Here is a 24,674-nt window from a genome sequence, read left to right as displayed (position 1 = left end):
AAGAAAAGTGTTCTTGTACATGTTTTTATGAGCTAAAAAGTATTGAAATGGTTTTTGGCTCGACATTTTGGTATAGACGGGACGAATTGGTGTGGCAAACTGAGCGTGTCCCTCTTTGTGCTGCATCTATTCCGAGATGGAAAAATCAATAGGACGAAAATTTTTATGATCAGATATTGGAGTAATATATTCAGACATGCGTTTTTTTCTTAAATCAATTGATATATACGTGAATGAAACCTATTACATGCTAGCACTGAGGAATGCAGTACTAAGACGATGTTTCAAGCCTGCTATACGCTCTGGGAAGCGCAGTTTTCTTCCAAGCATGGCAGTAATTGAATTACAGTAATAAAATTATTGTAATTTAATTAGTTTTCAGGTGATTTGTAGTGTAATGAATTACTTTTTGGTAGTAATTTCACAGCAAAAGTAATTCATTCCTTTTTAAATTACTTTTACTAAAGTGCGCCGCTACTCCTTCAAAAGACAACAAAGTAGAGTGCCGCGAAAGCAGGAACGACGTGTGACAAGCCTAAGCCAGTGTAACGGTCGCCAGGAGGAGACAGAATCCGCCTTTTGCGCGAGGATATGGTGCCATCATGCGGGAGCGGGCGGGAAACACATTGAGCGGCAGTGTAGCAGACGACGCGAAAGCGCACCATACGAAATGGCCACGCCAACGCTGGTAGAAAGCGAAAGCTTCCCCCCTTTTTTGGCCTTGGAGCGGAAAGTAGTGACAGTGATTGCAGCATATCATGTTCACGCAGTATGGGGGAAGGTAGAGCGTTTTCACAATCCACTCATAACGCACGTACGCATATACTATCTTCGTATTGTAAGAGCGTGTAGCGCGGGCCGTGTTCGACGTGACAGAATGAGACGCTCTCAGCGTGCACGTTTTCGGCAGACAGGAGAGCGTGGGGGCAGACAGAGAGAGAGAGAGGGATCTCAAAGGGCAAAGCAGCCAGGGGTTCGTTGATGCTGCTGAGCTAGGTGGAATCGTCTCCTGTGACTTTGAGCGGCGCATATGCGCGGGGTGTCTTGAGTTACCGAGCACAATGCGGTCACCGCGGCGCCGGCATGGTGCAATGGGCGTCGCTTCCTCCTCGCGTCATCTACAACCGTGCAGCAATAGGATTTCATCCACGAAGATCGGCAGAGAGAATGCACACCTGCAGGAAACGCGCTGCATTTTTCTGGCAATGGATGATTCAGAGCTGTAGCCGGTTTCTGGCCTCAGGAGTCAGAACGGATGTGGTCGCAGTGGTGAAAAGGTTCTTGGTGCGCAGAGAATGGTCATTCTGTTGTGAAAGGATCTCCAACGTTCATTTCTGCCTCCGCCGCGATTTCTGCGGAATCAACAACTTGGTGACACATGTGAATCTCCTACATATCGGATGCGCATCTCGGTCAGGAACCAACCCTGTTCTACGTCCAGAACGATCCACTCTGCAAGTGAACGAGCATGAACCCTCCAGGAGACTCATTTATTGTGCCGGGCGGTTTCCTTGCCGTTGCAAACGGTTGGACGAAGACGACGATTATCAAGCTCCCTAACGAAGTGCATCTGATTGCGTACACCAAAGGAACAAAATCCGGATGCTTTGGCGTGCACGAAGGCGAGCCTTTAATTTAAAAAAAAAATACTGTGCGTTGTGCAAGAGTGTCAAGTGCGTCATATGCTCCGAGCAGCAAAAACACAGATACTACAGGTATGTATGCATCTAAACGAAATATGCATGATGAAAAGTACCTACTGGAATTTTCACCCAGGCTGTAGCGCACCAGGGATAGCTGCAATGAGGATTTTTTTCGGTGCGTGATTGCTTAAGTTGCTCCGGGGCCTGAAGGCGATGTATTTTGTCCTTTCTTTTCTTTATGTGCGAAAGGGCTAGGTAGCTTAGATATCACAGGCGGCTCTGTGCGCTAGGCCGTAATATTTAGCATGTTTTATCGTCACTGCCTAACAAGAAAAAAAAAATACGGTGTTTTAATGCACTGCCGTTCGGGAGCCTCATGACCAGCTCAACCACTCGGCTCGCGAACGGCGGTGCATTACAATAAACACCGAATTTTTTTTTCTTTTTAGTCAAGCGGCAGTCGCGATAAAACATGCTAAATATTACGGTCTAGCGCACACAGCCACCTGTGATATCTGCGCTACCCGGCCCCTTCGCACATAAAGAAAGCAAACGACAAAATACATCGCCATCAGACGCGCCGAACAAATGCTCATTGCGGCTATCATTGGTGGGTTACAGGCTTGGTGCAAACTCCGGTAGATACTTTTCATCATGCACATTTCCTTTAAATGCATACATACCTGTAACGAAGTGTTTTTCGCACAGTCGAGAGTACGCAGTAGGTAGCTAAGGTCGGCCATTCACATATTGACGCTTGGTGGCCCTAATTGTAGCTTCACGTCGTTGTTGGCCGCGGCTCGGCGAAGGAAACCTGAAAAACCGCGTCTTGCATCTTGGCGCGCTTAGAGTGGCAACCGTACGTGGCAGATGTGGTTAGCATCGCTTTGCCAAGCCTGTGACGGCCACCGTGCCGCCCGTTGCCGCCAGCACCCGTGCACTGGCGGCGCCGAGAAACGCCGTCGACGCCGCTCATTCTCGACGCCGCTCAATGTGTTTCCATCGGTCGCCGCTACGACTTCGCGCATGCGCAGAAAACTCGCGCAAAAGGCGGATTGAGCAGAACAGTGCGTCTGAAACCTCGTGCGTAGCAGGGTCACTTAGTGCGACTATCCCATGCCAACCATTTTCCAAGCAGCAGGATACAAGGCCAACAAGGCGTCAAGGGAATGCCGAAGGAGGAGATGGTGCAAGAAGGCCGGAGTTGAAAACTAGTTGGGAGCGCGGCGCCGTGGCACTCCTGTTGCGTCGGCCAGTGCACAATGGTGTCTGGTTACACTCGTCACCACGGGGCGAGGGAGGGTTGGGGGTGAGGAGATAGGCGGCAGAGTCCATGGCATGAGCCACCGTGGCTTGAGCATTACTGAGCACAAGGTGCCGAAGTCGATTCTTAGAACTGCGGAAGCAATAAATAACCCAACTTCTTCGGGCCTTTCAAATGGCGAAGACAGCTCCGGGCCAGCAAGACGCTGAGTTCGCAGCTTATTTCAGGATTGTTGAACCATAATTCTGCTTTTGTTGTTTTGCTGCGGTCGACTTATTTTTGCAATGGCAAGTGCTGTAGGAAAAAGGAAAGGAATAGCTCTCTGTGACGGAATTTGGCAGGATGACGAAAGAATGTGTGCTTCGCGTCTGGAGAACAAATAGTTGTTTTGTTTTCTAGCTTTACTTAGTTTTTGCATGGATGAAAACTAAAAATTAAGTTAAAAGTAATTGAATTACTAAGTAGAAGTAATTGCAATGTAATTTCATTACTTTTAGAAGCAGTAATGAGCAATGCAATTTAATAACTTTTCTGCGATTTTCAGCAAAGCATTTAGAAATGTAATTTAATTTCTTTTCAAAAGTAATTTTGCCCTGTATGTTCTCTTCTGTTTTTAGTGAGCGACATTTGTTAGTACTTTCGTCAGCAGGGTATTTCTTTTTTTTTATATCTTCTTGTATGTCATCAGTTACGTTCGCGCGCTAGGCAACCGAGAAAAGGCTTCACCCGTCACAGTTGGTTCTATATTTGGTATCTTTCCAGAAGCCCATAGCACAACTCTGCTTTCCACTTATCGGCACGGTGATTTAGTGTTCCTCTTTTCTTTTTTTTCTTTTTTTTGCAAGTATTGCAAAGCGCGATGCAGTCTCTGAAAGCAGAGCTGACCCACATATGCCACTGCCATTGGTGTGTTTAGGTGACAGTTAGGCATTCACTGCATGAGCAGATGTCTCGAGACAGACGGCGAAGGGAGGAGCGCGTGCACAGCAGGGAGCGCGGTCCCTTCGGGCTGCGTGCTCGCCTCCTTTCTGTTGTTATTGTCTTTATTTTACGTTTATGTGCTGTAACTACACGACCCTAACGGAGAAACGGCTTCTCTGGATGCACGTGCGGTGCATGCGGGGAAGCAGCTTCAGAGACGCCACCGTGCAAATTTGTTAGTTACGTCTTTAAAAGAAAACAAGTGAATACCACAGAGAAGCTCGTCTCAGACTTGTTGGCAGAATAATATCCAGTATTCTGTTCGGACGTAAAAGTATTTATATCGTTTTGTTTTCGTTTTGGACGTGGGTGGGAGTTGGACATTTTGCTCCGGCGAAATTTGACAGGCGAGCCGATGTTCGCGACAGCAAAGTGGTTCACAATTAACCCTCTTTCCCAGCTGTTCCGACCCCTGTATGCTTTTAATGAAGGCGTGGTGTTTGAAGAAACGATTTCGCCAATTATTGCAATACGCCCCGGGATCACAGAGTTATCGACAAACACATAGGACACTGAAGTTATCTTCACCGCCGCTTGAAAGGAAGCCGCGTATAAGGGGGAAGGGATTGGCGGTTAGGACCTTATAACGTCAACAGCGTTCCTCTTCAAAATTTTCTTAAGATGTTCCTATTTTTCCCTAATTTAATGTATTCGGTTGCAAGATACAATGTACAGTAAATAAAAAAAAAAAGCTTGGCAACCATGATTTGTTTTTGTTTTTTTTAATTAAGAAAAAGAGCGTATCGTAATTGTCGTCATCATCACTAGGGTCAACAGCATTTGTCTTTTCAGTGCACAGTAAGAACTTGCTTGTTTTATTCCTAGTACGAATCTTATTCACGTAGGTCGGGTGGGATAAACTCTTTTTATTGAATTATGGGCCTATGCGAATGTGGTACCCATGTAGGCTTTAGAATGAAATCGACCAAAAAAGGGCAGGCGAGGAGGGGGAGAAGATTTCTACTTTAGTGCAGAGCTGGACAAATAGTCTCCGGAGTTTTTCTGCTTTTATCCGGAATATTAATTGTTGTATCAAATTAAGAGCTAAATACAGCCTTCATACGACAAGATTCTGTCTTGCCTAATATCCCAGGATTATCGAGAAATGTATATTTGCTTTAAGTTACGGTTTAATTTAATTATTCGTTCTTTTTTTTTTAGATCAAGCGCCCGACCTCAACTTCACATTTTGAGTTTGAGGTGAGGTTGAGTGAGGTCGCCAATGGTCACCTGAAAAGTGAGGTGAGGTCGTTTGGGGGACCTCAACCTCAATTGCTGAGGTTGAGGTTGAGTGAGGTCGCCAAATAGTTTTTGAGTTTGAGGTGAGGTCGAGGTTTTTGAAGTCAAATGCCCACCTCTGCCTTGTACGTAACTAATAGTGAGCTGATTGGTCTGTAATTTTTCAAGTCCTTAGCTTGGTTTGGTTTTGGGCTTTAACGTCCCAAAGCGACTCAGGCTATGAGAGACGCCCAAGTCCTTAGCGTCCTCTTTCTTTTAAATTAATATAACGTTAGCGTTCTTCCATGATTCCCGTACTTTCGGTGTCATCAGGCATTGCGTATACGGCGTGGTCAGTTTTTCTAGCACGATATCCCCTCCGTCCTTCAACAAATCTGTAGTTACCTGATCCTCACCAACCGATTTTCCTCTTTACATAGCTTCTAAGGCTTTTTTTAACCTCGTCCGTCATTACTGGCGGAACGTCTGATTGCTCTTCATTACAGCCAATTTCATCCTTGTCTTGACTAGTATGACTACTATAGAAGTCAGTATAGAACTCCTTGGCTACCTTAATTATCTTGTCCTAGCAATGACATTTCCCGCCTTGTCCCTCAGTGCATACATCTGATTTTTGCCTATGCCTTATTTCCTCTTTACCACTTTCAGGCTACGACAGTTCTTTATAGCATGCTCAACTTTCCACATATTGTACTGCGTTACGTCGGCCACCTTGCACTTATTGTTCAGCTTTGATATCTCTGCCAGTTCTACCCTGCCTGTTGGGTTGGAGGCTTTTATACTTTGGCTTGGCATTTATTAATCAAATCTTTTGTCTCATTAGACGGTTTACCGGTATCCTCTCTAACAATTCTATCACCCTCTTCTGCCGCGCACTCAGTAATGATATCACTTAAATTATAGTTTATTGCTTCTAGGCTAAGGTCGGCTTCCGCGGTTAGCACCAAGTATCTGTTCTGCAGCGAGAGCCTGAATTCTACTTTTCCCATTACAGCTAATTCGTTGATGGACTTCTTCCTCACTAATCTGTTCCGCTCCCTCTTCAAATCTAGATAATTCGAGACTCCGTTCTGTGGTCACTGCATTGTACCTTTCCGATTACCTCTACATCCTGCATAATGCCAGTCAGAACACAATATGAAGTCAATTTCATTTTTAGTCTCCTCGTTAGGGTCTTCCCATGTCCACTTCCGGTTCTTCCGTTAGCTTAGAGGCCGGCTTAAGACGGCCTCTAAGCTCTACTTTTTATATATATATATATATATACTGGTTCCGCCGCAAAGCCAACGCCGTCGACGACGGTGGTCGAGAAAAATTCTGATTGGACAAGCCCATGACCTCGTGCGGGAATATTAACATCACATATTCCAATAAAGCTTAGAAACGTACTGGGTGGGAGTCCAAATAATGTCAAAATTGACGAGGAGATTCCTCTAATGAGGGCATTTCAAAAAGTAGATGTAATTTGATAGAATAAATTTGTTTCCATTTGGTTGAACCAAGGCTCTCTGCATTCAAGGCGGGCAAGCAACACATAAGCAATGAAGGATATTTTCCTTCTTTTTTTTTTATAAAACAACACAGACAGATCCAATCGTTGCAGCGAACCGGTTTACAGCGTTTTTTAAACAAGGTTCAACTTAGTCCTTTTTCCCATACACTGATAAACTCAGCTACACATGACTGAGTTTTCAAAACATTAATTATGTCGGCACAATCCCCAAAATACTCTCACACAGCTCTGGCATGAATATCTGCATGCAAAGACCAATTCGGCGTTTCCACATAGCAAACCTAACGATATTATCATGTCATACGGAACTCCGTCATGACTCTTTACAGATAGGAACCGAATTCCATGGGGGTTTACAGGAAAGGCTTTCTGCAGAGCTCTCCGTAAAACCTCCCAAAAGAAAATGACATGTAAAAACCTTTATATAAACACATGCTCAACAGTCTCCGGCTTTCTACTTAAGGTGCAGTTGACACCCCATGGCACAAAGATTTCCTTTTTCGCCATCCATATCTTAACATGCAAGTTAGAGAAGAACGTTTTCCCAGCAGGCTGTAGAGGCATCCGTTTTACACCTTTCAATACATTTTGCCCCGGCCAGAAGAGTATAAAGTCCGTTACAAAGGAACAGTCCAAAGTACTTCAATAAGATCTCTGTAAAGCCGTTTTCTGCTCACATTGATTAAATATTCTCTTGGTATACACAAAAACCATGCTTACCAATTGAACGGCGCAAGAACACGATCACAGGAAGGCAGAGAGATATAAAGAGCGCCTACTACCAACTAAGTTTATTGCGGAAGACACCACCTTTTATACGCCAGTGCACATCAGATATAAAACACTGCAACAAAAATAGAACGCTGAGACAAAAAACCAGAGGCAAGATGTATTAAAGGAAATACATATCGCAGCCGCAACAAGGCTTGAAAAACCAAAATCGCGATAAAATGAGGAACTGCGCGTGACCATCAAAGCCAGAGCATGGTAACAAAAAAAAAACGATAAAATAATCTCAGTATCTACGCGTGACCGTCTAAAAAACCCAGTTCTTGGTCGCTGAGTTTTAACGACGATGTGCTTATACAAGTGTGCCAAGCTTTCTTTTTTGGACGGTGACGTGCAGATACTGAGATTGCTATTTTATCGGGTTTTCTTGGTTACCATGTTCTGGCTTTGATGACCATGTGCAGTTTCTTACAATGAGCCATTTTATCGCGATTCTGTTTTTTCATGCCTTGTCTTGGCTGCAATATGCATTTCTTTAATACATCTTTTCTCTGGCTTCTTTGTCCCAACATTCTTTTTGTGGCAGTGTTTTATACCTGATGTACACTTGCGAATAAAATGTGGTTTCTTCCGCAATAAATCCAGTCGGTTGAAGTCGCTATTTCCATCCCTCTTGTTTCCTGCGATAGCGTCCTTGCGCCGTTCCATTGGTTCGCATGAATTAGGTAGCAAGTACTTCTACGAAAACCATGCTGCTTAGACAATTTCTCAAAAATAATCATACGCTCCACCAGCGATGTGACAAGAAGTAGATACAAAAAACACTGACAAAGCTCTTCCCAAACGTAATTGACAAACGGTAACCACGAAGGGTTGTTGGTACCAAGCGTGTTAGAGGGGAACCTAGTGAGCGCGTTGTGGTGCGCATGACTTACCAACGTGTGTTTGGAATGTGTGCTGTTGCTAGAAGAATAATAATTTTAAAAACATAAGTGATTTAAACAAGAAAACCGCAAACATTCGTGGGATGAAACAGCGGCGTTAAAGGCGATATCGCGTCTACTCTCAAGGCGGAGCTTAAGCATCCTTCTAATTTGAGCATCTGCAAAGCCTGTACGGCACTGATAACCTAGTCAATGAAATGAAACAAACCACAGCTTGTGTTATTACGGAGGTATTATGGCATCTGTGCTCTGCACAAGATGCCGCAAGCCATAAACTATATGCTACATCGTTATGAAATGTATCTGGACCCACATAATAAAGCTGGAGCTTCCGCAACGTGTAGCTTGAGCTGTTTTGCGGCCTAATTTTCGAAACTATTCGCCCTTTGGAGATGTTTATGAATGACCAGCGTTTTCCTTAGCTTACTCTGGACTATCAGCAATGTAGAAGTCACTCGCGCTGAACAGACACGAATTTGATCTTCTGAGAACTTGATGGCTTGTTTGTTTGTTTTTGATGCCGCAACTGTTCATAACAGTAGCACAGAGTATGCTTGCCTGCTGTATGTTTTAGAAAAATCAGTACTCTTCCATGAGAAGGTTTATGGGAATGGCCACGTTTTGCATCTTGTAGCTATTGTATATGCAAGCAAGCGTGCCTTACCTTTTGAAAAGAATTAACATTTTGAAATTACTACTTGAAAAGAATTAACCCGTGGGTCTACTGAGCGCTCGACTGCATTTAGCACGCGTCACTCGCATGCCCAGTAAGCATTAAGTGGGTATGTTTTTCAAGGTCGTGTCGCCAGAAGTTTGTCGGCAGATCCCGTTCGAACGAAACGGGTGATAACAAAACGAATTGGGTCACTAGACAGAGGGTGAAAAACTCTCGTTGGTGAAAACATTTCGTGGGTGCAGAATGATTAGTTAATTATTTAGAGCCAAATAAGTCAATCAGACATCGGATATGTCGTGTCACCGGAAGTTTGTCGGCAGGATTACGTTCGAACGGAACGAGGTGTAAGAAACCGAATGGCTGCACTAGATACGGGATAAAAAAATCTCGCTGGGGAAAAATTTGGTGCATGCGAATCAATTAGTTAATTGATTAGAGTCAATTAAGTCAATCCGACGTCGAAATGCCGATGTCAGTGCCGAAATGCCGTCTCTCATAGCCTTAGTCGCTTTGGGACGTTAAACCCCACAAACCAAACCTTTCTACACACTATCGCGCTATTTTTCACAACACATCCACACAAAATGTGGTTTCGAATGGAACATTCAACTCATTAAATTGATTTAATTTGAGCGTGCCGCTGAAATTAAAAATTTTGGCGTGCAAAATTAAATTTTTTAATGTTTTGGGTGGCACGCAAGCTACACCTTTTAAGCTGCAATCACCCTACCCAACCATCTGATACATGTGTATGGACACATGTGCCCCACTACCGAGAGTTGTTGGCATTTATAGGTACCGCAGGCCGTCACCTTTATATTTCGATCTCTTACGCCAAAGGGCATATTTTGGCCACAAAGATAATTAATTAACTAATTACAATAGGTAAACCTCACTACTATATAAAACGCATTAAATGATGCCCTATCAAACACCGTAAAATTTTTTTTCATATTCATTTTTATGGGGAGACGTTTTCTTGCGGAAAAGTTTTGCTGACGCGTTTTGCGGGCACCGCCTTTTCGCTGACAGGCCATATAATATAGAAAAAAAAAAAAACATTTCGAAAAGCAAGAAGTGACGCGTGCAACTCAGCGGCACGCTAAACGTGCTTTTTTTTTACTCTCCCTTTTGTTTCTTGCGGTCTGTAAAAAAAAAAAAAAAAAAAAAAAAAAAACTGAGACGCGGCAGACGGAGCCGTCTCCGCGGCTGGGGAGCACAGGGTGTAGTGGTATACACCGTGCTTAACCGACGATGCGCCGACTTCCGCATATTTTGCCCGCAGCATCGTCAGCTGACATACCTAATTAGGTAACACGTGCATTTTAACGAAATGTCGTTAAGGGTCCCTGTCAGCGGAAAAATGAGCACCGCAGTTAATGCTCGTCGTTGCGGAGTCGAGAAATCTCGAATTGGTCGAAAGGGTAGTTAGTTCACCTCAAATAAGGAATTGATAAAACCTCAAATAAAGGGTGGTTATACACTCGCAACATGAATAGCACGTCATTATGACATTCAAGAATTGCAAGTAAATTAACTGCGCTAATAAATTGTGCTAATAGACGGTGTCCGAACCTGTGGCCCTACAGCGATGCAAGTCAGACATCTGCATACCAATAAGCCATTGAGGCACGCTTGTTTGACTTCGTTCAAGGGCGACCTGGTTTATATTGTGATGAATAAGAATTAATAACTGAAAATTAAAAACAAAAATGTGTCTGTGCCTGCGAAGTACTGTGCAAAGAAGATCCCAGGCCTTTGAAAGGACCCACCAACGTTATCGCATCATGTCACCGAAAAGGTGTTCCATACGAATTTTTTTGCGCTGCTTTCCACCGCAAGTAACATTCGCGAGCTCCCCTGTGACGTTAAATCTTCGTGGCACAGCAAATGCACAGAGTGCTATTAACCATTTATTGCTTCTTTTAACTTGGACCTGATCGCTCCTAGCTACTGTCTAGCGCGATTGCATACGTGCATTTAATCTTTGCGCAATGACTCGAACTCGCAATTGGCACTCACTGGAAAGTTACGGGCGCTTATCGTTGTCTGGGCAGTGTCTGCAGACTTACGAAGAGTTGCGAGGAAGTGTGCTCACTACATTAGTTTGCGTATTTGCATCCTCGGACAGGGTTTGCAGATTAAGAAGGATAATAAATGAAAGGAACTGTGCGCCGTCTTACGTATCTGGTAAAGTCAGGACACGCGACGCAAAAAGACGGTAATGAATCCTTACAGAAGATGGTTGGCAAAGAAGTGACGACCAGAGCACTGATGATGAGTCGTGCATGTATGATGACGTGACCGCATACAACCGGGATGACATAGAGATGCGGTGAAAGGAAATTGTCGCTTCACATTAGCCGGCTGTACATCAGCTTTCACGGGTGCGGACGTCTCCAGTGTGCACTGCCTTGCGTGCGAGCTTAACCTGCGCTTTTTCCGTTTTCATCCCTCCTTGTCTACCTCAACTTTCCGTGTCCCCAGCATGTAGCGGATATTCTTCGTCTCAGTCTTCTATTTTTTGGTGCTTCTCGATGACGGGATTCGCGCGCACGGCAAATAATGCGCAGGGTACCATACCTGTCCCGCGGTAAGTCGTAAAAACAGCGCAAACGTCACTGAAGCTCGTGTTTGTGCATAGACATATACGCACTTGCAATAAAACGGCGCTGTCTTCAAAGCAGAGGCAATTTTTTTTTTCCAGCCGCAGTGCGAGACTTGCGTCACGCGAGTTCCATATACTTCAGCTCACAGCTAATAAACGCTCGTGCTGGTTTACGCAGCGGTGAGAGGTTCCTAATTCTTTTGCGCATCTGATGAACATGTGCCGCACCCATTCGCTCACGAGCGGAACATTCAGGGAGAGAGGGAGAGATCCAGCGCTTACACTTGCCGTTCGAATGATGTCGTCCGTCTGCGTGTACATGGAGCTCACCAGGGTGGTGACCGCACCGCCCAGATACAGGATGGCTCCGACCCCGTGGTGCAGCAGGTACTGCGCAGGAAGGAGCACGCACATTCAGTAAGGCGTTATGCTGGCAGCGAAAATTAATTCTTCATTTTAAATACTCCAGATGCTGTATCATCTGGTGACCTCACTGAAGGAGTTCTGTCGCCTGTATGAAACGTGATTTTACTGACTCACCGTGATTATGCACGCAGTAGACAATAAATGCCGGTAGAGTAACCTATAGCAGTGGTGGAGTAAGTACAGGCTCGAAAAAGTGTAGACTTTAGCCGGCCGCACCCTTACGGTTCCTGAGCGAATAAGAGAGCAAAAATACTTGAGATTGCTTGGAAAGCCAGTTGTCGGCGCTAAGCTCATTATTAACGGGAAGCATTTCGCCACAAATAGTGTATTCGAGTGACTTCAAACATGCAGGTACTTGCTCTGCGAAATGGCTTTGTCTAAATCTATAGCACATAATAAAAGGAATTACTTTAGCGCACTTGCAGTTCTGACGGCGATGCCCTACGAATAGTTAACCCCACATCACGCATTTAACATGCAATCTCTGGGGCCTCAACGTCTGTTTTAATTTGGCATATTGATTCCCTTGGCCTCTTCGTCATACGGCATCGTTTTACGAATTACATCGGTAGTGACGTAGTATATGTATGGCATTCAGGAAGGAAGAAGCCTACTTGTCCCATGTCATTCATTTCTGCTGTACTCGAGCAACTGTATTGTTTTATTATTGATTTCTCGCGCGATATGTACAGCAAAACTCCGACAAATTTCTCGCAGCAACACGTCCGTGCTTTTTATGTTTCAATCGTTCATAACTGAAAATACACCGTGCTATCTTCTCCATATTTAATATCCCTCCCTCTACTTTTTCTAGCAAGGTGGAGTTATAGCTCCTATGGCGTTCGCATGCTTTTTTGTTGTTGTCTGTAGCGCCGCAGTTGAGCACAAGCAGACGGCAGGTTGTGCCGGTTTAGCGCCACTTCATCACAGTATGTATTCTACCGGCGACGCATTTGTACTGCAGTCTTTTGCTTCCCTTCTTCTTCTTCTTCTTTTTTTTTTTTTTTTTTTTTTTGCGCGCCTATAGGGAACACATTGCAGTCAAGGAAGGAAAACAGGCCTGCAAGCGCCGAGGTTGAAACGAAAGTTAAGGTGTGACAGCGGGCGCAGAGCTCAGGGTCATCGGGTGTGCGCGGCTGGATGTTTCCAAAAGAGAGATCGCTGACTAAGCTTGCCTCTACCAGCGCGTTCTGCAAAGCGGTAGAGAAAAAAAAAAAAGAAAAATATCTCTTCTTCACTCTGGCCTTCAAAGAAGCCGCGGAAAAGGTGCACTTCTGTCTGTGCACGTAAGGGAAAGATGTGAGCTGCCAACGGCGTCTCCGCAAAACTTGTCTTTTTCGTAAGCCCCTGCGGGAGGCCTCTTGGAGCAATCTGAAGATCAGCGAGCGAGTAAATATCGCCACGCGTAAGCGTAGTCGCCGGTTGTGGCGAGGTACGACTGCGAAGTAAAGTCCTCTCCGTGCCGTTACTCGTACCAGCTACGTGCCTCGGCCAAAAGTGCAATGTTACGAGGAAAACGGTCAAGGGCGGCCACGTTGTAAAGCTTGTTGGAGGAAACGCTTTTGCGTCGTTATCCAACGGGTAATTATATGCAAATATCGTAAGGGCGTGCACGTGAGCAGGCGTCCGCACGCCACCTACGATTTAGAGCACTGGGCATCGGTCACCATTCGCATAACTCATCTGAAACCGTCGAAACACGATTTCGCAAAAGTTAGCCTGGGATTAGGCAAATTTCTACATGATATACGAATGCTAAAAACAAATAAAAACACTGAGCAGCATTTCACAAGGAAGCCAGCACACACGCCAACAAACATTTATTTGTTGTATTAGTGGGAACAGTAATTGCACAGTTGTTTTTCGGACTTCACAAACGCTACGGCGCATAATAGAGGGCGCGAAAGCAAACACTGACTCCGTTCTTCACTAAGCCCCGCGTGGTTCGTCACAGTGAGCCAGCTGGTGCAAACTAACAATTTGCTGCACGCGCAAAACCAATGTGATTGAAAGCAAGCCCCCGATACATTTCTTCCGCATCAAGTCACGTGATGCATATGTTGTGGAAAGGCACACTGTGCACGTGGCTACCCCCCCCCCCCCCCAAAAAAAAAAAAAAAAAAAAAAAAAAGACGACAAATTTGTCGTAGTTCGGTTGCCAGGCAAACGACAAGGTATACGGCGGGGAAGGGTGCTCTTAGAACTTCGGTACAAACTTTACACAAGCAAGCTTTTCCTCCTCCCAGTCGACCCTTGAGCAAGTCCAGCAAACTTGGACGTCAATTTTTAATTGCGAGGCAGCCGCGGAATATTGTGAGATACTCTTGTAGAAATATTTAAGGAGAATGGAAGGGAATGGTGCGCGAAGCAAGACCTTTTTTCTAAAGATCGCGTCGAGTAAAGATTGTCGTTTACAACAAATAGGAAACTTTACTGACGATAGCAAAAAATACGGCCCTCCCGAGGGTAGATCTGCGGATATACGATTGGTATAGTGAAGTTTTGACACTTCCTGTTAAAAAGATGCGCTTCTCCGGAATTTCTAGCTACAGTTTTGTTCATACAGCAGGGAAAACGCATTTCGCTGTGCTCATGACCTGTAGCAGCTGCAAATAATTTAACGATGCCACGAGATATTTATCGGAAAATCTGGCAATCTTGGGCTGCACGACGGCGTCGGCTTTTCTCGTTACGTTGGCTCTAATGCTACCACATTAAAAATTAACATTTAAGACTGCCATTTTTTAATTTTCATCAGCGTCAGCACGTTTCCGCGCAGAGGTACTGTTTCAATGAGGCCTGAAGAACCACCCCTCGATGCGTTTAGATTTCAGAAAGACTTGCACGAACAATATTGCTCATGCGCAGCAGCAGCAGATACACCAGAATTTCAGCCTTGGTTTCCCATGGGTCTACAGAACGTGTCACAAATGTAAGTTGTCCATGAACAAAGCACGAGAAAATACTTAGCTGTATTTTCTCGTGCTTTTCCAGGAGGCGAAGCTGTATTTTCCAGGAGGCGAAGCCAAGAGCCGCTCTTCTCTTCCTGGAAAATACGATGAGCGAAGAAGTTTTCTCCCGCTTTGCTTATGGACAACTTCCTGATTGACTGGCTAAGTCCCTACGTAACGGAAGCCGGCGAAAAATATCTGTTTCAAAACCTACAAAGCAGCCAACAAGCGACGCATCTTTCCAGCCCATCGCCCTAATGATGTGCATAAGTATAGCTTATGGAGCGAATTATCTACTGTATAATCACATGATTTATTCAGAGTCGAAATCAGGATCCAGAAAAAAAATGAACGGGTCACGCCAAAACAGGTCTGTGATTGATCATGTCTTCACCCTCGTGCCATCACTTGAGGAGGATCTTAATTATGGGCTCTTCCCGGCGGTCGTCTTCCTTGCCTTCGAGACCACTCTTGACACTTTTCCCCCCGTGCCGTACTCGCCACCTTGGGTCGTCTTGATCTCGAAGGATTTCACCGCCCATATGCAAGGTGCGACCCGAGTTGGCAGCTTCTACTCATGGCGTAGGGGTAACGTGAATTGAAATGTCATGGCAGGCTGATTTTTTTATGAGGAGACCGTATACCTACGCCTCTTCACAGCGTAGCTGCGGCCACCCGAGGTCTCTCTTTGGCTGTCGTAGTATTGCTTTCGCAATAAAACCTCAGTCAGGTGATCCTCACGGGCTCCGAAACAGTTGTATAATCCCTATCCAACCTGTTAAAAAAGACTAATCACCAGCCGGTTTCTCATTACGTTGCCTGGCAAAATCATTTGGCTGTTGCCACAGTTCAGTCGTTCAGTCGTGTCCGACTCTTCGTGACCCTATGGTCCATGTCACGCCACGCTTTCCGGCCTCTATCTTCCTAACATCACATAACTTCATCTGCAGCGCCTCGAGGATGCTACCTAACCATCGCGTTAGCTGCCTACCCCTTCTCCGGCGACCCTCAACCTTTCCCAACATCAAATCTTTCCCCAGCGACTCCTCTCTTCTCATCAGATGACCAAAGTAGCTGAGCTTTAACTTTAGAATTTTACCCTCCAATGAGCAGTCAGGGTTTATGGTCGACAATATCGACTGATTTGATCTTCTGGCAGTCCAAGGAACTCTCAAGAGTCTCCGCCAGCACCACAATACAAACGCGTCAATTCTTCGACGGTCAGCCTTCTTCGCAGTCCAACTCTCGCATCCATACATGACAACTGGAAAGACCATAGCACGAGTTATACGGATCTTGGTTGGCAGACTAATGTCTCTGCTCTTTACTAGGTGGTCAAGGCTAACCATGGCTCTCTTTCCCAGCAGCAGGCGTCTCCTAATTTCATGGCTGCAGTCTTCTTCCGGAGTAATCTTGGAGCCCAAGAAGAGAAAATCTGTCACAGCTTCCACTTCTTGTCCATTGATGCTCCAGGACTTGATAGGGCAAGACGCCATGATCTTTGTCTTTTTAATGTTCAGTTTAAGCCCAAACTTCTCACTCTCTTCTTGTACGCGCATCAGAAGTCTCTGAAGTTCCACTTCACTTTTTGCCATTAAAGTGGTATCATCCACATATCTAAGGTTGTTGATACGTTTTCCAGCAATCTCCACTCCAGCTGAAGACTCGTCCAGACCGGCCTTCCTCATGATGCACTCTGCATATAGGTTAAATAGGCAGGGCGACAGTATGCAGCCTTGCCTCACTCATTTCTCAATCGGAAACCAATCAGTAAGACCACGCCCAGTTCTGACTGCGGCCTCTTGCCCTTCATACAGTTTCCTGAGGAGACAGATGAGGTGAATTGGAACTCCCATCTCTTGGAGAGCTTGCCACAATCTGCTGTGATCTACGCAGTCAAACGCTTTCGCATAATCAATAAAGCAGAAGTAGATGGGTTTCTGGAACTCTCTTGCTTTTTTCATGATCCAGCGACGGTCGGCAATTTGGTCTCTAGTTCCTCTGCCCTTGCGAAACCCAGCTTGCACGTCCGGAAGCTCCCGCTCCACATACTGCTGCAGCCTACCTTGGAGGATATTGTACATCAACTTTCTAGCATACGAAATAAGCGCGATCGTGCGGTAGTTCGAACAATCTTTGGGCACTGCCTTTCTTTGGAATGAGGATGTAAACTGACCTCCTCCAATCCTGAGGCCACTGCAAGGTTGTCCAAATCTTCTGACATAATGTATGCAGAATGTTAACAGCGTCATGGTTGAGGTTTTGAAGTAACTCAGCTTGAATGCCATCAATTCCGCTAACTTTGTTCTTAGCAAGGCTGGCTAAGGCCCATTCAACTTCACTCTTCAGGATGCCCGGCTCGAAATCAGTAATCACAACCGTCTTATGTTGGGTTTGCACATCAGGGTCCTTCTTGTACAGTTCTTCTGTGTATTTCTGCCACCTCTTCTTTATCTCTGAGGCTTCAGTGAGGTCCTTGCCTTGTTTGTCCTTTATCACGCCCAGCTTAGCACAGAAGCTTCCTTTGATATCTTTGATTGTCTTATACAGAGCTCTTGTGTTCCTTAATTGGCTGTTGTCCTCAACTGCTTGGCACTGTATGTTCGGGAAGGCATTCTTATCTCTCCTTGCTATTTTCTGAAAATCCGCATTGAGAACCTTGTATCTTTCTCTTTCCCCCATAACTTTTGCTTCCTCATTTCCTCAGCTATTTGCAAAGCCTCTTCAGATAACCAGTTTGCTTTCTTGCATTTCTTTTGCTTTGGAATTACCTTAGTAGCAACTTCTCGTATTATATCACGAACATCAGTCCACATCTCTTCAGGCTCTCTGTCTTCTAGATCTAATTCTTGAAATCGATTCCTCACTTCCACAGCATATTCTGATGGAACTTGATCCAGATCATACCTGAAAGGCCTTCTAGATTTCTGCATTTTTCTCAATCGAAGCTTAATTTTGGCAAAAAGAAGCTTATGATCGGTGCCACAATCGGCCCCAGACCTTGTTTTTACTGCTTGTATAGCGCTTCTCCATCTCTGCCGGCAAAGAATATAATCGATCTGATTCCTGTGCAGACCGTCCGGTGAAGTCCATGTGTACAGGCGTCTCTTGTGCTGTTGAAAATGAGTATTCGCTATGGTCAGGTTGTTTTCTTGACAAAACTCTACTAGCCTCTACGCAGCTTCATTTGGCTCACCAAGACCGAACTTGCCTGTAATTCCGGATATTTCTTCACTCCCAACCTTAGCATTCCAGTCTCCTATGAGAAAAACGACGTCTGATGACGCAGCCAGTGCGGTCTAAAAGGCCTTGCATGTCCGCATAAAATCTCTCAACGTCAGCTTCTTCAGCAGTAGTGGTTGGTGCATAGACTTGGATAACTGTTATGTTGAAAGGGTGACCTTGGATCTGAAGTGAAATCATTCGGTCGTTTTTGGGGTTGTGCCCTAGCACTGCTTTGCTCATTCTTCTGTTTACTATGAGAGTGACCCCATTCCTTCTCTTGGATTCGTGCCCACAATAAAAGACGTAATGGTAGCCGGAAATAAATTCTCCCATTCCGGTCCACTTGAGCTCGCTGATACCCAAGATATCAATGTTCAATCTGTCCATTTCTCGCTTGACGACATCCAGTTTACTTTGCGTCATAGATCTTACATTCCATGTTGCTATGTGATATATCTCCTTGCAACATCGGACTTTCCGGTCGCTTTCAGACACATCCACAACTGAGCGTCCTTTTGGCTTTAGCCCAGCCGCTTCATTCAGCCTGGAGCTACTAGGAATCACCCTTTGTTCATCCCCAGTAACATATGGGACGCCTTCCAACCTGGGGGGCTCATCTTCCGGCGCCATATCATTAATGCTATTGTGACTGGCCATAGGGTTTTCTTGGCAGGAAATACTGGAGTGGTTTGCCATTACCTTCTCAAGTGAATCGCAATTTGTCAGAACTCTCTGCCGTGACCTGTCTATATTAATGGGTTTCCCTACACAGCAGAGCTCACGACTTCATCGAGTTTCGCAAGCCCCTCCGCCACGACAAGGCAGTGGTCCATGAAGGGGTGTTGCCACAGGCCACTATATAATGCATCAGGGGATACCAGCTGTCTTTAGCATACTGGCTAATGAAAACATTAATTGCAGTTTAGCTCTGATTAACCCTAATTGAATTGCGAAAGCAACGGCGGAAGCTTCTTTTGCCTGCTACATTATTCCCCTATCACGCCCTATCAGTGTAAGGTGCTACATTATTGGGGGCACTTAAGCTCATACTTTAAGGGTATGACGCGAGAGCGTAAGCTACCAACCCACATATAAAGTCACGCTTCAGCCAAGCCGTATGGACGTGCCTGCGTGTTGTAGGGGAACGAGAATGCAAGCGGTTCTGTCAGGCTGATTCTGATATCACCCTCCCATATGAAAGGAGCGACCGGAGTGGCAGCTCCTGCCCGAGGCATAGGGATAACGTGAATTGAAATGTCATGGCAGGCTGATTTTTTTTTTTTTTTTTTATGAGGAGACCGTATCTACGCCTCTTATGGCGTAGCTGCGGCCACCAGAGGTCTCTCTTTGGCTGTCGTAGTATTGCTTTCGCAATAAAAGTGAACGAAGCGGTCCACAGAGGTCTTCAGCATCGTATAACCCACAAGCGGAATTTCTTCCCGAAAGTCGATGCGTATTAAGTGGCTAAACGATACGCGATATACACACAAAGAAAAGAACCGAACTTACCGACAAAGCATTACCCCTTCCTTCTTTTCACCGACACACATTTCAGATCTCTACTTGCAACGCGGCGGCTTCTTCGCCACCGGGAAACTTAGGTTTAACACCGATTCATCTCACAAACAGCTTACGGTTCCATTTAGGACAAGTGAACAATCCATATTGCCCCAGCGGTGAAGCAGCCTAAACATTGCAGCAATTGTGTTTGAATTCCAAGCAGAAGAACGTGCCCATTATGAACATCTAATGGAGTAGATCACCCAAATGCTTCTAGCAATGGACTCTGCATCAGATTTCTTAGCCTGCTATAGGCAGGGGAGATGCGCAACGAGAGAAAGAGAAAGAGAGAGAAGGCAGAGAGGTTAACCAGGAAAGCTTCCGGTTTGCTACCCTGCACTGGGGAAGGGGAATGAGGAGTTTAAAGGAGAAAGAGAGAAGAGAATGATAGGAAAGGTAAGGCGGCGAGGAGCACAGTCACAGTTTCTCAATCAAGTTTGTGTCTCTCATAAAACACATAAGTGCTTTGAAGGCTTTGTCGTTAGACGCCTTCTGTGGCCATGGGCCGAGGATTTTCTCCTCTGTGAAAGGACGGCTGTCAAGATGGTCCAGAGCCGAACGCAGCGCATATATTTCGCTTGAAAAAGCAGGGCACTCGCAAAGGAGATGCTGTGTGGTCTCTTCGCAGCCGCATCTTTCACAGTTAGGGCTATCCGCCATTCTCATCACATAAGCGCATTTTTTGGTGAATGCAACACCGAGCCGCATACGGCACATCAGTGTTGTTTCGCGCCGCCCTTTGTTAGGGGGAACACGAAGGCGCAGCCCAGGGTCTAGTTCCCTGAGGCGTCGATTGGAAAATTCTCCTTTGTTCCAGTTTATATATTTTTATATTTCTTATATTTTTTATATTTATAGTTTTTATATTTCTTCCTAGACGAACTATAGACTGTTTGACAAACTTCACAGCCTCCGCGTAACTCTTCATTGCCCAATCTCTATGCAATGGATTTTGTCTGCCCATTTGTAGGACATTCAACGCTGCCTCTGAATATTTCCTAGCATATACCACATCGATGGATCTCATTCAACATCTCATGAGCTCATACATTGTTATTTTATTAATATTTTTCCACCCCCTACGCATCCCTCCAGCCCTCTTCTCGTCACGGTGACTCTGTTCCGTGATGTCACTTAAGCTATAGTTCGCCAAATGTGCTCCATCCTCGCCCCCCCCCCCCTCCCTCCATATCACGTCACTACGCGACACTTATGCTTGAACTGCGAGCGCCCCATCGCAGCTGACCCTTTGATGAAAGAAGGGTCCAGAGCAGGCGAAAACAGGGACCTTGAGGTAGAGTAACGGATGGCAGGATCGCCACGCATTTGGCGCCTAAAAATTACTGACCACAAAAGCGTGCAAAAGGTGTGCTGGTTTAACGCAGTGATATGAAAGGATAATCGTAGAGCATTTTTTCCTCGCCTCCTTTCGGACTAAGGATCCGCATGGTAGCATTCTTTGTTCTGCGGAAACTATAAACTGTATCTTATAGCGGCTGCATGGATCATGGACGAGGGTGCAGGGCCGGGTGCATTTTCAGGCGACGTGTTTTTTGAAGCATCCTGCTATCAATGAGGCTTTAAAGTTTCTTCACACTGACCTTTTTCGCATGTGCAGATGTACTACTACTACTCAGTAGCTTTGCCATAACAAAGCGCTAAAAAGCGACGAGCTCACAGTTGCTCGTCTTCAGCGTACATGTCTCGGTTAGAAAACCGCAGTGCCAGAAATCTTTCCCCTCCACTGACACATAAAACTTTGGCCCTACATTTAGCGCCGTCGCAATAGGGGTGGTGGGCAGACAACTAGGGCAAATCATACTGCCACATATGGCCTCTTCGTGCATGGCTACCGGCTGAATTTGCACCAAGTTTACGAGAACAGCCAGTGTTTAATATGGCTCGGTTTAGTTTACTTATTCTTCTTATAGCGCGAATCTAGGCAATGTACGAACCAAGAGAATAGTAAAGCAATTTATTGTAGTTACAGCACCTTGCATCGACTACTGGCAAAGTGAGCTGAGCGGCGCGTGATTCAAAAGATGAAGCCGCGGCTCACCAGCAGCAGGCCGCGAACCCGGGCTCCCGTCGCGCAGAAGGCGATCGTGGCATGTATGTAGAGGCCTGTCATCCACTGCAAGAAGGCCACCGTTACGAGGAACTTGTCCAGCTCGTTGGCCGAGTCCCAGAGCAGAGCATAGATGGCCATCCCTAGGATCTGGTGCATGGTTAGAGGACGAAAAGAATGCGATAAGCTATCACAGTGATGTAGCGAAATTCCACTGATCCTGTCACAATTACAAGAGAGCGTTCTTGCTTTCAAACCCACCATTCGCATAGTCTGGCGTCCAGTACTGAGAGCTCATTGAGAGCCTTTATCTGCGTGTGTGTTCGCCGAAACTGTTAAACACGTGAATTCAGCCAGTATACACTATAATCGCATACCTGAAAACTAAAACAAATCTAATAAATAGAAGATTAAAATAAAGTTCATTCCCCTTTCTTGAACTAAACCAGCGATTTCACACAACTTCAACGTTGGCGCGGACTATAGTGAAGTTGTTTGCACATTCAGACTCATCGTCACAACTGGCTACAATACGCCCACATCATCATCTTCATCAGCCTGGCTATACCCACTGCAGGGCGAAGGCCTCTCCCATATTTCTCCACGTAACCCGGTTCTGTGCTAACTGCATCCACTTGACCCCTGCGAACTTCTTGATCTCATCCGCCCACCTAACTTTCTGCCGCCCCCTGCTACGCTTTCCTACCCTTGGAATCCAGTTTGTTACCCTCAGCGACCATCGGTTATCCTCTCTTCGCACTACATGTCCTGCCCATGTCCATTTCTTCTTCTTAATTTCCACTAGAATGTCGGTAACTTGAGTTATTTCCCTGACCCACTCTGCACCCTTTCTATCTCTTAATGTTACCCTTACCATTTTTCGTTCCACAGCCGTCTCAGTTGTCCTCAACTTAAGTAGAACCCTTTTGGTTAGTCTCCACGTTTCAGCCCCATAGGTGAGTACAGGTAAGATGCAACTGTTGTATACTTTCCCCTTGAGCGATACTGGTAAGCTGCTAGTCATAATCTGCGAGTGCTTGCCAAATGCGCTCCATCCCAGTATTATTCTTCTAGTTATTTCCTTTTCATGGTCCCGATCTGCGGTTACTACCTGTCCTAAGTAGACATATTCGCCTACTACTTCCAGTACTTCACTACCTAAAGTGAACTGCTGTTCCTTCCCGAGGCTGTTGAACATTACCTTAGTCCTCTGCATATTGAGTTTCAATCCTACCTTTCTACTTTTCCTGTCTAGGTCATCAAACATTATTTGCAGTTCATCCCCCGAGTTGCTTAGCGAGGCAATGTCATCAGCAAATCGCAGATTACTGAGGTATTCTCCATCTACCCTTATCCCTAACTGCTCCCATTCCAAGTCTCTGAATACTTCCTCTAAGCAAGCTATGAATAGTACTGGGGAGATTCGTCAACGAATTCGTCAACGAAATTCGTCAACGAATTTGAAGAATTGTAGAACGATCAGCCTACTATTCGTTACGTACAAGGTATTTACTAAGGCAACCGGTAATAGGAGCAGGAACACCTTACACTTCAATCTACCAAAAGGTCAGGCAGGCTTTCGTAATGGCTTCTCTACAATAGATCATATCAGCGCTATCAACCACGGGATCGAAAAATGCACAAAACATAACCAGCCCCTATACCTGGTATATATATATTTCGAAGAGCATTTGACCCGGTCGAAATCTCAACCGTAATGCAGGTATCGTGAAGTCTAGGTGTGGATATGTCATATGTGAAATTACCGGAATATATTTATAGTGGCTGCACAGCAAACATAGTCAGTCATAAAGTAATAATATTCCCATTAGGAAAGCTATTTGGCAAGGAGACACGATCTTTCCAATGATATGCACCTCTTGCTTAAAGGAGGTATTTAGAGGCCTGGATTGGTAACAGTTAAGGATAAGGGGTGACAGAGAATGCTTCAGTAATCTGTTATTAGCTGATGATATTGCCTTCTGAATAACTCAGGGGGCATACTGCGCAGGATGGTTAATGACCTAGACAGGCAAAGCAGGACGGTAGGCCTAAAAATAACATTCACAACTAAAGTATAATGTCCAACAGTCCGGAGGAGAAAACAAAAAGTAGTTTAATGAAGCCAGCAAGGCGCTGGAAGCGGTAAGGGAAGACGTCTACTTAGAGCAGGTTAGTGGCCTCAGATCTGGACAACGAACAACTCGAAAAAAAAAAAAAAAAGATTTTGTGGAGCGAATTTGGCAAATGCTTTCAGACCTTGAATGGCAGATTTCCAGTATTCCTCAACCGCAAAGTATATCGCAGTCATGGGTTACCAGTACTCACCTATGGGGCAGAAACGTGGAAGCTATCGAAAAGAGTTTCACTTAATTTGAGGGCAACGCAGAAAAGTACGAAACTCAACAGGGTAGGTGTAATGTTAAGAGACAGGAGGAGGGCAGAGTGGGTCAGGGAACAAGCGCGAGTTAATGATATTCTTGTAGAAATAAAGAAGAAATGAGCATGGACAGGACATGTAATACAAAGAGAAAAACTATCGATGGCCGTGAAGCGTAATGGACTGGATTCCAAGGGAGGTCAAACGTAGAAAAGAGAGGCAGTACCATAAAGTTTCTTACTCTTACCTAGAGGGAAAGCTGTGCTGCCGTCTATGGGAGCTTGCATGGAGTTTTCAGACGGCAGTTCAGCTCCCATGGGCGCTGAAAGCATCATGGGCCGGAGAGCTACCGAGTGCCGAACTACAACTTTTGGCCAAAACTAATGCAAAGATAAACGTTGTTCTACCATAAATAATGTCCTAAGATTGAATATTGTGACTATAAATTACAAAAAGAGAGAGAAACA

At 45.3% G+C, this 24,674-nt stretch overlaps 1 protein-coding gene across 1 annotated transcript in view; it reads right to left on the bottom strand.

Annotated features, from left to right (window-relative positions):
• Positions 1–24,674, bottom strand: part of LOC146203363 (uncharacterized) — a 196,644-nt gene that overhangs the window by 138,919 nt on the left and 33,051 nt on the right. The window contains exons 3-4 of the mRNA XM_084585538.1: positions 21,819–21,977; positions 11,880–11,987 (exon numbers count right to left, since the gene is read on the bottom strand). Coding sequence (XP_084441664.1) covers positions 11,880–11,987; positions 21,819–21,977 — 267 coding nt within the window. The remainder of the gene's footprint in view (positions 1–11,879; positions 11,988–21,818; positions 21,978–24,674) is intronic.

The sequence above is a fragment of the Amblyomma maculatum genome, chromosome 1, assembly GCF_055883805.1.
Source record: "Amblyomma maculatum isolate TAMU_Amacu chromosome 1, ASM5588380v1, whole genome shotgun sequence".
Taxonomy (NCBI): domain Eukaryota; kingdom Metazoa; phylum Arthropoda; class Arachnida; order Ixodida; family Ixodidae; genus Amblyomma; species Amblyomma maculatum.
This window is presented reverse-complemented; position numbering and strand designations above follow the sequence as displayed.